The sequence below is a fragment of the Eurosta solidaginis genome, unplaced genomic scaffold (assembly GCF_040869045.1).
Source record: "Eurosta solidaginis isolate ZX-2024a unplaced genomic scaffold, ASM4086904v1 ctg00001119.1, whole genome shotgun sequence".
Classification (NCBI taxonomy): Eukaryota; Metazoa; Arthropoda; class Insecta; order Diptera; family Tephritidae; genus Eurosta; species Eurosta solidaginis.
In genome coordinates, this window is record NW_027136965.1 from 240,494 (window position 1) to 253,411 (window position 12,918).

Here is a 12,918-nt window from a genome sequence, read left to right on the forward strand (position 1 = left end):
AAATTTTCTTATGGGAAATTAGTTAAAATATGAAAATTCGTCGAATTTTTCAAACATTTTTTAAATATAATTTAGTTTTTGTTATAGATCGTGACAAATTTTCTTATGGGAAATTAGTTAAAATAAATTTGCGAAAGCGAAAATTGTAAGAATTGCACAAAAAGGGGTGTCTATTTATATATGTGGGTGACTGTACATATGTACATATTTTGTATTTATTTGAGTATTTATCCTGGCACTACAATTTTTACAAAATTATTTTATAGTACCAGTCAGGAATGTAAAAGTGAATTACAATAATAATAATAACAATGTCAGCTTTTGCTTATATGTGCTATGGCCAGAGCTTCCATCGCAACCCCACTTGCTGATTAAAGTATACGTCAAGTTTGTAGGTAATAAACTAACAAAAACTTCTTGATTTGCTAAATCTAAACGCTCAACAGTGTTATCTAATGCGGGCTGGACTTTAATTTCCGCACGTGTTTCAACCACATCAATTTCATTTGGATAGCATTCTGCCTTAGCTTTTCTTAGACTATAAAATGATGAATAAACCTTATGGCCTGCCTTGATGCTCCACTTCCGAGTCGTTTTGTACCCATGAGTCGTCGACTTGCTATCTACGTAGTATGCTAAAGCTTCTACATTGCTCAAGCATCGTGCATCTGGCTAACATGTCATCTTTTTGCCGGATATTTGAGTGGTTTCCTGTGATATTTTTATAATGGTAGCAACATTTCTGTTGCCGGCAATACGCGTTGATACTTCTGCCGCATAAAGAAACTCACCAGGACTTCTAGATTGCATGAGGTCATCCACTCGACGCCGTTTGGTTTTTTCACTGCAGCTAACAAAGTCCTTCTTTCGTCTTCCGGGGCCGGGATTACCAGAAAAAGTGGTTGGTTGGTCTGATGGCAACTTTGAATCCACCGTTATTGTAAATGTGAAGTCTGGACCCGAAAGCCACGCCGAGTTTTTATTCAAAAATCGCTCCTTATGTCTTCCAGAAGTGATCCACTTTTGATCCAGCTTCGACGAATATGCCGATATTTGTAAGCTTAAACTTTAAATAAAAAAATAAAATAAAAATATCTGGTTTCCTTCGTATGTTGAACCCAAATGTCAAAAAACTCCGTAAACTGCTTTGTGTTGTTGATTTTCCGACAGGGTGAATAGTTGATGATTGTTGTGCTGCCATCTTAAGTGTCGTTGATCGTTCTGATTTGTTATCAGTTGTGCAGTATTTATATTACATTCAGGTATTGTCGTAGATGCTACCAAATGGGGTTGTTTTGTGTAGCGTTCCTGTGTGGTTATATCTGCATTAGGATTGCTTTGTATGTACCTGTTTTATGCCTTATTGACTGGTGCGGTAGGTTGTAGCAGGTTGAAGTCAGTGATCTTCGCCTTTTTGCTTTTGGTTTGCTCTGGTTGACCTTGCGCGTTTATTTTTGTGTGTTTTATGGCTACGTGTTTGTTCCCTGTACCTGGGAATTGGTTTTGCTGTTTGTAGATCAGCTTTAAATGTTCAAATATCTCGTCGGAGCTGGTACGTACATACATCCTATTTTATATGTAGAGATAACTAAATCTACAAAAATAAAAATTAAAAATAGATGTGCAAAGAATTCGCAATGGTTTTTTCTTTCGACTATTAGAGAATACTTGCAACTATAACATATGTAAAATTTAGCCCGGATTTCCGCGGATGTATGTAACTTTTTTGTCCCTAAAGTTAAAAATATAGAGAGAAAATACCTTTTCTTCTTAATAACGGAATGTTAAATATATTGAAAATACTCTAATTGCGAAAGAATTACTATTAAAGAATTTTACTTACGTCGAGCTTAGAATCAATAAAAAAAATTATATAAAAGTGTTCACTTAAAAGAAATATGAAGAATTTTGCAAATTAATCAATGCTTTTTACGGCCACTCCTGCCTTCTTACTTCAATTACTCAATATATATGAGCAAAAATATCAAAAAAAAAAAAACACAAATCCCGTTATTTTGTTTGTTTTCTTTCATTTCTCATTACACTTTTCTTGGAATAAGAACTTTGTTTTTGTCCAGCTAGCTTGTTTTACATGAAACACTGTGTGACGTCGGGATCAAATATATAATATTGCACTGAGCGGTGTATGATAAACGCGAGACCGCCTCCATTTCCACTCTCGTGATCTTTTCTGTGGATATTATACCCAGACCAAGTCTGCAGAGCTGATCTGAGTGAGTTTAGTCTCTTGAATCGCAGCAAGGCGGATGTTGTGCCGCTTCATGAAATCGACTATCTCCGTGATCTTGCCAGTTAATTCATTACAGTTTAACTGCAGAATTCTGAAGTGCAATGGGGGAGACGTCGTCACTCTAGGAGTAAGTGACGGGTGACTGCGCCTGGGTTGTGAAAGGCTAGAACGCAATTGCTGTTGCGGCCCTGGGACTAGGCGTCCCTGGGTAAGCATTTGGGGTACCCGGTGTATTTGGCTTCGCGGCCTGGCAACATGGCGCAATGAAACCCGTTGAGGGGCTTCCGTCGCGGAGACCAGAACATCTTGGAAAGTGACACCGTCCAAGGCAGGAGCTACATTGGGCGGATGTCGCAAACATATGCTGGCAAACGGTGCAAAAGGTGGTAGGGACTAAGTCTGTTTCCCTGACCTACACGATTGCTACCGGAAAAGAGGGGGGAAGAAGACGGGGCGGGGGCTGATGCTCGACATTGCTACCCATTCTACTACGGAGATTGTAGTTATGAGTGGAAGCGGCCGTATGAGCTGGTGGCGCCATGGGGCGCGAGCAGCAGCAGGTACTTGCTGTGGCTTGCTGCTGGAAGGTAGTGTGGGGGGCTAAGGCGCGGACTACAGGACGCCCTTGGGCGTGAACAGCAAGGAGCCACAAAAGATTTATAAAAGTTACGAGGACGTCTGGTTTTGTGATCTAGCCCAGAACAACCTGTCCGATGCAACCATCCCTTGCACGTGACACACTGACAAGAGTATGGCCGTCCTAAAAATATTCTTTTCCGGCAGACGCAGCAAAACCATTTATCAGCACCGTGGTCAGGAGACGGACCCGGATTGGGTTCGGCACCTTCCCGGAGCAGGAGAATATGACACAGACCCGCTCCGAGGAGCTGCTGGGAGGATGTCAATTTGGGAGGGAGGACACAACAAATTAAATGGGATTACACTGAAATGACATTCCTTGGTCGGGAAAAATCCCGAGTCGCTCCGGTACCGACTGCCTTGGGAAGCGTCTTCTTCACTTCGCAACTAATAGCGTGCTTACATCAAACTGATTAGTCATTCCTCAGCTTGCGCTGCTTTTATACTCTCTGTTGCCTCGTCCGCATATTTCTCCAAAGGTCTAGACGTTTCACCTTCTAGAATGGTTGTATCTTCTGCTTGGTAATTTTATTTATATGCGTGTGTATGTATGAGTAAGAACTTCGGCTGATGACTACATGTGTGTGCGTGTGAGATATCTCTTCACTTGGAGCTGCTGGTTATGTGTGTGCATGTACTTCTCGTCGCCTTCCATGGATGTGTGTAAATGGTGATTAAATTAATGTGTTCGTGTACACAAGAGTGGCAGCTTGTTTTATTGTTGTTGTTCCTTTATTTACTAACACGTAGTGATGCTAAAATTCGCCACAATATACATACATATATTTTTTTTATTTTCTTATAAAATTTTTTAAGACTTAAAAACTAAATAGCGTCATTAATTATTATATCAAGACTTTTATAAAGAAGATAAACTCATAAATTTTAAATGAAATTTTTCAAAGAGTCTGTGAGAACCAAAACATCCTAGAGTTTAGCTGGGCTTGCCATCAAGCAACTATTGAATATAATCTGCAATTTATATTTATATGAAGCTTACTACAGGTAATTCTTTCATACTTTCAGGTTCTTATTCAATGCATTTCAGAAATGCGTACATTATTTTGGTTTAGAAAGTAAATGAATAATGCAATAAGATTAAAATGCAACACGGGATTGCCAAAATTCAAACCCGTAGTGACTCTCTGACATTTGAGGATGAGAGGAAGGTGAAGAAGGATATAGCCGATAATGGTGTACAAATGGTCCATGAGTTTGATGTGGGATATCTTGATCGATCAAAAAATATTTCAACAACCACTAAAAAAGTTTACGCAGATGAGACTACATCATGTGATTGTATATGGACTGATGGTGCTGATAATCTGGACCTGAGTATTCCACATTCAAAACCTTGTAATGGATTTAGTCATGCAAATAACACTTTCCACTATTACGATAACGTATCCACAAAACAACACAGAAAAGGAAACGAACTTGAAAGAAATCGGAATCAGGTAATAGAATTCTAGCCCTTCACCATACCGCTTGCACTATGTCAATTAGGAAAATTTAAATATCGTTAGCTTAATGTGAAAATGTGCTAAGTCACTTTTTGCGAATTATACAGGAGATGAAAAAAATGAATAATTTTTGAAATAACCTTTTTTTGTTGTTATTGTTGAGCTCAATGCCGGATTAAATAAAACGCTTTTATTTTGTTTTTTTTTAATTTAATGTCAATATTTCGACCTCAGTCTGAAGTCATCATCAGGACTGCAACAAAGTATGTGGACGACTTATTCGCTATAATAAGAACGGAAGATACGAACATAATGTTGAATACACTCAATGGATATCACAGGTCCATCAAATTCACATTGGAAATAGAAAAAGACGGGAAAATACCACTCTTGGATACATTGGTCATCAGAAGGAATAATTTCTTAACCATAGATTGGTACCAAAAACCAACAGCCTCGGGGAGGCTCATAAATTTCTACTCACAACATGAAAAAATACTTATTCTGAACACTGCTAATAATTTTGTCAGACGAGTTTTGTCCATCAGCGACAATATTTACCATGAGAAAAATATTATAGTTATTAAAACGATCTTGGAAAACAACAACTTTCCCACAGAGCTAACCAAGAAAATAATTCGCGATTATTATTCCCGACCCAGTGATAGCGTTAATAAAGAAGCTAAACACGTCAAGATATACAAGTCTGCAACATATGTCCCGAGATTATAGGAAAGAATAAGATATTCGAACATGTATGACAAAGAAAACGTGCGGTCAGCTTTCACCTATGACAACACGCTACGGAAATTTTCAGTAATCTAAAAGATAAAATCTCAACATAAGAAAAATCGGATATTGTATACAAGATTCCTTGCAATGATGACGGGTCCCACATATGCGAGAAAGTATATGTGGGTACTACAAAAACAAAACTCAAGACAAGGATATCCGCACACAAATCTAACATAAAACAAGTAAGGAAGGCTAAGTTCGGGTGTAACCGAACATTACATACTCAGTTGAGAGCTGTGGAGGCAAAGTAAGGGAAATCACCATGTTGTAAAAGGAACCTAGGGTAACCCTGGAATGTGTTTGTATGAAATATGTATCAAATGGAAGGTATTAAGGAGTATTTTAAGAGGAAGTGGGCCATAGATCTATAGATGGACGCTATTTAGGAATATCGCCATAAAGGTGAACCAGGCCTGACTCAAGAATTTGTTTGTACGATATGGGTATCAAATGAAATGTGTTAATGATAATTTTAAAAGGGAGAGGGCCTAAGTTCTATAGGTGGACGTATTTTCGAGATATCGCCATAAAGGTGGACCAGGGGTGACTCTAGAATTTGTTTGTACGATATGGGTATCAAATGAAATGTGTTAATGAGTATTTTAAAAGGGCGTGGGCCTTAGTTCTATAGGTTGACGCCTTTTCGAGATATCGACATAAAGGTGGACCAGGGGTGACTCTAGAATTTGTTTACACGATATGGGTATCAAATGAAAGGTGTTAATGAGTATTTTAAAAAGGAGTGGGCCTTAGTTATATATGTGCCGCCTTTTCGAGATATTGCCATAAACGTGGACCAGGGGTGACTCTAGAATGTGTTTGTACGATATGGGTATCAAATTAAAGGTATTAATGAGGGTTTTAAAAGGGAGTGGCCCTTAGTAGTATATGTGAAGGCGTTTTCGAGATATCTACCAAAATGTGGACCAGGGTGATCCAGAACATCATCTGTCGGGTACCGCTAATTTATTTATATATGTAATACCACGTACATTATTCCTTCCAAGATTCCAAGGGCTTTTGATTTCGCCCTGCAAAACTTTTTCATTTTCTTCTACTTAATATGGTAGGTTGCACACCCATTTTACCAAGTTTTTTTCTAAAGTTATATTTTGCGTCAATAGACCAATACAATTACCATGTTTCATTCCTTTTTTCGTATTTGGTATATAATTATGGCATTTTTTTCATTTTTCGTAATTTTCGATATCGAAAAAGTAGGCGTGGTCATAGTCGGATTTCGGCCATTTTTTACACCAATACAAAGTGAGTTCAGGTAAGTACGTGAACTGAGTTTAGTAAAGATATATCGATTTTTGCTCAAGTTATCGTGTTAACGGCCGAGCGGAAGGACAGACGGTCGACTGTGTATAAAAACTGGGCGTGGCTTCAACCGATTTCGCTCTTTTTCACAGAAAACAGTTATCGTCCTAGGAGCTAAGCCTCTACCAAATTTCACAAGGATTGGTTACTTTTTGTTCGACTTATGGCATTAAAAGCATCCTAGACAAATTAAATGAAAAAGGGCGAAGCCACGCCCATTTTCAAATTTTCTTTTATTTTTGTATTTTGTTGCACCATATCATTACTGGAGTTGAGTGTTGGCATAATTTACTTATATGCTGTAAAGATATTAACTTTTATTTTAAAATTTGAATTTAAAAAAAAATTTTTTTAAAAAGTGGGCGTGGTCGTTCTCCGATTTTGCTAATTTTTATTAAGTAAAAGATAAAGTATTTATTTTTATTAAGTAAATAAAGTAATAAGAGTAACGTTCCTGCCAAATTTCACCATGATATCTTCAACGACTGCCAAATTACAGCTTGCAAAACTTCTAAATTACCTTCATTTAAAAGTGGGCGGTGCCACGCCCATTGTCCAAAATTTTACTAGTTTTATATTCTGCGTCATAAGCTCAACTCACCTACCAAGTTTCATTGCTTAATGCATATTTGGTAATGAATTATCGCACTTTTTCGATTTTTCGAAATTTTCGATATCGAAAAAGTGGGCGTGGTTATTGTCCGATATCGTTCATTTTAAATAGAGAGATGAGATGAGTGCCCAGGAACCTACATACCAAATTTCATCAAGATACCTCAAAATTTACTCAAGTTATCGTGTTAACGGACAGACGGACTAACGGACATGGCTCAATCGAATTTTTTTTCGATACTGATGATTTTGATATATGGAAGTCTATATCTATCTCGATTCCTTTATACCTGTACAACCAACCGTTATGCAATCAAAGTTAATATACTCTGTGAGCTCTGCTCAACTGAGTATAATTAAGAAACAATTTTGCGGACAACAAAACAGCTTTAACTTCGCACTGCCAAGATACAGGACATTACCCGGACTTTGGCAATGTCGCTATTTTAGAAAAGGAGAAATTATAATAAACGTTTCATGTTAGAAATGCTACACATAGTGGACACCCCTAATGATAAGAGGATGAATTTTAAAACGGACATCGCGAATTGTTCACATGCCTACCGCAACCTAATTAGGAACAACAAACATTCGTGACACATTTTTTACCCACCCACACAAATATAAAGGCTTCGTCTTCGTTTTGAATGTAATTGTAATGCTGAGATGACCACGCATTTATGTATTCGCCGTCTATTACTTTGTTGTTTTGAAAGTTTTTTGTTTACAATTACGGTTCTTTCATTTGTTTATACTCTCTGTTTAGATTATCAATCGCTGTTTGATTTTATAATTGTTTTGTTAAATGTTAGTCTTACAAGTGCAGCTTAAGATGTAAGTTGTGTTGATATGATATACATATGTTAATTAATATTTTTTTTTTCTCCTGGCTTAGCATTTTTTAATCAATATGTTTCCCCATCACTCCTCCCCTTTAATGATTGAATATATAGCTTCTCCAACCCAATTGTTAACCTCACCTAACCCAAGTTCCTCATATAAATCGTTCCCGAGATGGTCGGGCTAGTACCTTAATAGTGCTTTGTTACCGGAACCTACCAGATCTATATCCGGCAAAGGACCATCAACATAGGTAACTCTCCTCAAAGCCTTCGGGGAGTGTCTTTATCGTTAATACAACAACAACAACAAAGCATGTACTTTTAGACTGAATGAATTACATAAATAAATAAAATGCGCGCACAAAAAAATGATTAGTAATTCAGATGGATATTAGTATTGACAGGTTGACTTAGCACATTTTTTTTAACAGCTGACGACTTAGCACATTTACACATCATCGCCCACAGCGCGTAAAAATGAAAATATTTTTTTTTTTTTTGTGATCGATGTATTTTGAATTCAGTTTTAAAACTGCATTAAAATAAAATTTTTCAAAAAAAGTGACTTTGCGCATTTTCGCATTAAGCTAACGATATGTATTTTTCGATTTGTATGAATTAAGCGGGGATTGCCCTTATTGCTTGGTCAATTCTTTGTATTTCTATATATAGAACAAGGCAACTACCAGTTTCTTTGAAACCGCCACTACTAAAAGCATAACTTTAACACATGATTACATACAAAGTATGTATTGTGCAAAAGAACAAAATATGCAAGGAAAGGCAATTAGGATAAGTTCACAACAACTAGCGCATGGCGTGGCTGAATGCGTTTGTAACACTTCAACCATCGCGGGTTCAAATCCCACTTCTGGGAGAAAAGGCTTTGAAGGGATTTACAAGGTATAATCGAAGTATCTGTCGCCTTGTCCGTCCTGATGTCACGTTGTTTAAATTTTTCCCAAATTATTGAACAAATTATGTATTTTTCGTTATTTACTGTTTGATAATTAAATATGTAACGTTTCTTTCCCCTTATAGGTGAAATGGTGGCGAAATAACATTACCGCCACTATGGAACCCTTTGAGCCAACTCATTATACTCGTCCATCAAGTTCTGCGTTCCCTTTGGACTGCGGGCTAATGCCTAGTGTCGTGTCTTCGAAAACCGAATCTACAATCTCCTCTAAAGTACCTCCTACAGTGTCATCTAGTGAGACTGGGTCAAAAAATAATGTTTATTCATGCGTACAGCATGAACCAGGAGTCGTAAAATATTACACAACTTTTTCACCTGCTCACAAAGTAACAGGAAATATGAAAAAAAATGTGTCACCTAATGCAGGGGAAACTTCGAGGAACGCACAGCTCAATTCTTTCCGTACTTTACTGTGGAAAGCACCTCGTTCCGGATTATTACGGGAACAACCTATGTCTCTGGCACCATTTTTGGAAGGTCGCTATACTTATACAACACGACATGGAACAACGGAAAACTTGTACGAAGAAGTTAATGAGCATAACCTAAGGAATGTACCCTCCGATAATTGTATTGCTAAATCTACTGCAGATTATATGAAAGAGGAGTTCCGTCGAGTTCAGCACAATCATTTTCGAGTATTAGATGAGTTAAACTTATCTTTAGAAGCTTTAATAATGCCACATAGTCTCGAAAACCTCAGTCCCAGTACTGCAAATGGCATAGGGGATATCACAGAAAATATTGTTGCGGGGGGGATCTCCCCAACACAAGCGGTTATTACCTCGAAGACAGTGTTCCCTCAAAAGCCCCGCCGCTATGGTTTACTTGGCGGTGATTCCTCTTCATTATGTTCATCAGGCCAACCCAATGAGTTTTCAAGAACAAGCCTTGAAAATTTATCAAATTTTCAGTCACTGGAAGTAAAGAATTCATCTCATAATTTTTCCAGTAATCGCGATTTCTATGAAGGTGATTTGGATAGCGGATTCAGTGGTAGTGGTAGTAGCAGTGGTGCCAGTTACAACGATAGTCTGCAAAATTACAAGTCGAGTTGTCCTCTACAAATGACCCGCAATCAGAATTGTCTACATAGTAGAAACACTTGCTCGCCAGCTACGGCTCCTGGTGTGTTTACTTCAAAAATTAGTATGGCATCTGAAGAAGATTACGGCAGTTGTTCTGTTGTACAGATAGCGAAAGGATATGGCCAAGAGATGTCTCCTGAATGTTTTCAAAATGCGCCATGAGATTATGGGCGCCATCCATTTAAAGCAAATGTACATACAGTCAATACCTGCGCAGGTGCTGAATCTATGAAGAGCATTAGACCACGAAACCGTAATTCTATAAATATGTGATTTGGAAGTGTTCGTCAAAGAGGACATGAGTCTACGCCGCATGTTTCTTAACCAGAGAGAGGTATAAACAGTTATTTTAAGAACTGTACTAAATAAATGCAATTTTGTATTATCTATAAACAAAATAATCGATAGCGGGTTAGCAAATTTCGATAAGGGCAGTTTCTGAAAGGAAGCGAAATTTTCCCTTAATAGGCGACATCATCTTTTGTACAGTTGTGTGAGTGAACTTTTGTAAGACTATTTAAATGTTTTCCTCAGGATGTAGCTCGGGGAAGTTTGGTGGATTGCTCATTTCGGTAAAAGATTGGCCGCGGTGTTTTCGAACTCTTTAATTTGCTGTTTTGAGCAACAAAATGTCAAATAAACTTCATACCAAATTATCGGGATATATGTACCTATTAAAAGAACGTAAGCTTTCCTTTGAATTTAACATAGAAAAAAACGCATCTTATCATTTTACAAAATCAAATCCAATGTTGCAAAATTGTTTATAATGCAAAAGTTATGTTTTTTTGGCGAAGAAAATTGCTTTTTGCATTAAACCTTCACCTAGGAAATGCGTTTTAAATGAGTTTTTAGATTCAACAAAAAAAGTTTAATCCACGAATTAACAGAAATTTGGCTCTGTAGGTTGGGTAGAACTTACCGGTACGTGAGCACCTCACATAGACTGAATGTGTCCATAATGTTACCCTATCAAAAATCAGGACCTCCTTATACTTGGCGAGCGAATGCTTTTTGGATTAAACCTTCACCTGGGAAGTGCTTTTTTTTTGTTTTTTTAGATTCAACAAAAAACCTTTATTCCTTAAGTTAACAGAATTTTGGTTTTGTAGGTTAGGTAGAACTTAGCGGTCCGTGAGGGCCTCACATAAACTGAATGTGTCCATAATGTTACCCTATCAAAAATCAGGACGTCCTTATAATTGGTGAGCGAAGGATATAAACACAGAGAACATGTGCAAATTATAAAATTTTTGTGATATTCAACCCCATTTTATCCAAAATGAGATATCGAAGAAATTTTGTGACCACTGATTCGCGTTCAGCGTGAAAAATCCCTATGAAAACATTTGGTGTTACCTTATTTGCATAGAATTTGTTCAAACCTTCATAAGAATTTCCACATCATCAGCATTATTGATTAGCGCTTAACCGCCTATTCGATTTGGGGCGTTTCGTAACAAGTCACGTCAGCTATCCCTGTTTCGCGATAACTTACGCAAATTGGAAGCACCAAGGGAGGTCAAGTCTTCATCCACCGGCCTCATCCAACACAGTGGAGGTCTCCCCCCCCCCCCCCCCCCCCCTCTGCTTTCACACGGCTGTATCCGACTGAAATACTTGTTTGGGCGGGGCGTCTTCGTACATTCGCATATCATGACCTAGCCAGCGAAGCCTTTGGGTTTTTATATGCTGCACTATTGTCATATCTGCATAAAGTTCATACAGCTCATCATTTTACCATATACTCACTATCGGCATCACGGACAGGACCATAAATCTTCCGGAGAACTGTTTTCTAGAACACCCTAAGAACCATCTATGTTCTTTCGACACCGTCCATGATTCCGAGCCATACATGAGGACAGGTATGAAGAGCAACTTGTAGAGCGTGATTATGTTCGTCGAGAGGATTTTTCATTTCAATTGCCTACGTAGTCCAAAGTAGTACTTGTGAGCAAGAGTTATTCGCCTTTTGATTTCTAAGAAGACATCGTTTTTCCTGTCAATGCAGGATCCCAAATAGACAAAATCCTTGACAGCCTCGAACATTATATCCGTCAACATTGACGTGGCTGCCAAGGCACGAATGCGACGATTATTTCTTGGATGATAGCAAGTACTTCGTCTTGTGCTCATTTACCGCAATAATCAATTTTTTTGCTTTTTTATCTAATCCAGGAAAGTCAGAACCCACAGCGCATTTTTTCAGGCGATTAATATCAATGTCATCAGCATACGCTAGTAATTGTACGCTCTTATAATAGGTAGTACCATCACGGCTTGGTTCTGCTGCTATAACTCGTTTGTTTTCGAATGACTTGGATAGGTCCTTCTCAATTATAACTGAGGTGCTCAACGTAAATTTGCACAGCCGTACAACTTTTGGGGGGAAACCAAATTCAGACATAGCGGCATACATGAAGCTCCTTTTGGTGCTGTCGAAGGCGGATTTAAAATCGATGAAGAGGTTATGTATCTCAATTCTTTTTTCCAAGATCTGGCACAAAGTGAAAATCTGGACGCTAATAAGGTCTAATCAGCGGATTCACAGTGGGCTTATATATTTCGCACAATACGCTTGACAGGACCTTATATGCGGTATTTAAAAGGCTGATTTCGCGATAGGTGGCACAGTTTGCAGGATCCCCCTTCTTGTGGACTAGGCAAAAACACTTAGACTGCAATCGTCACTCATGCACTCGTCCGACCATATTTTGCAAAGAAGCTGAAGCATGCGCCTTGCCAATTCTTTGCCGCCGTATTTGGAAAGCTCCACATGCAATCCATCAGTGCCACCGGCCTTGTTGTTTTTAATCTGGTTAATCGTCATAATCGGGTTGGGAGGACTATAATTCCATTATCAACGCTTTGGGATTGGATGCACCATCCCGTGCGTTACATCGCTGTCTCCATTTAGGAGAGC

The 12,918-nt window shown here is 38.2% G+C and overlaps 1 protein-coding gene across 17 annotated transcripts in view; it reads left to right on the plus strand.

Moving 5' to 3' along the window:
• Positions 1-12,918, plus strand: part of LOC137235972 (uncharacterized) — a 116,929-nt gene that overhangs the window by 35,597 nt on the left and 68,414 nt on the right. For 15 of the 17 annotated variants that reach the window (XR_010948170.1, XR_010948169.1, XR_010948168.1 and 12 more), the window contains 3 exons: positions 3,917-4,347; positions 8,598-8,828; positions 8,967-10,326. Coding sequence is in view for 1 of the 17 variants with exons in the window: in XM_067758692.1 (XP_067614793.1) it covers positions 3,994-4,347; positions 8,598-8,828; positions 8,967-10,154 (1,773 nt within the window). In the remaining 16 variants the exon portion in view is untranslated. Of the gene's footprint in view, positions 1-3,916; positions 4,348-8,597; positions 8,829-8,966; positions 10,394-12,918 lie in introns of those variants that run through there. The other 2 variants (XM_067758692.1, XR_010948183.1) reach the window with 2 other exon arrangements.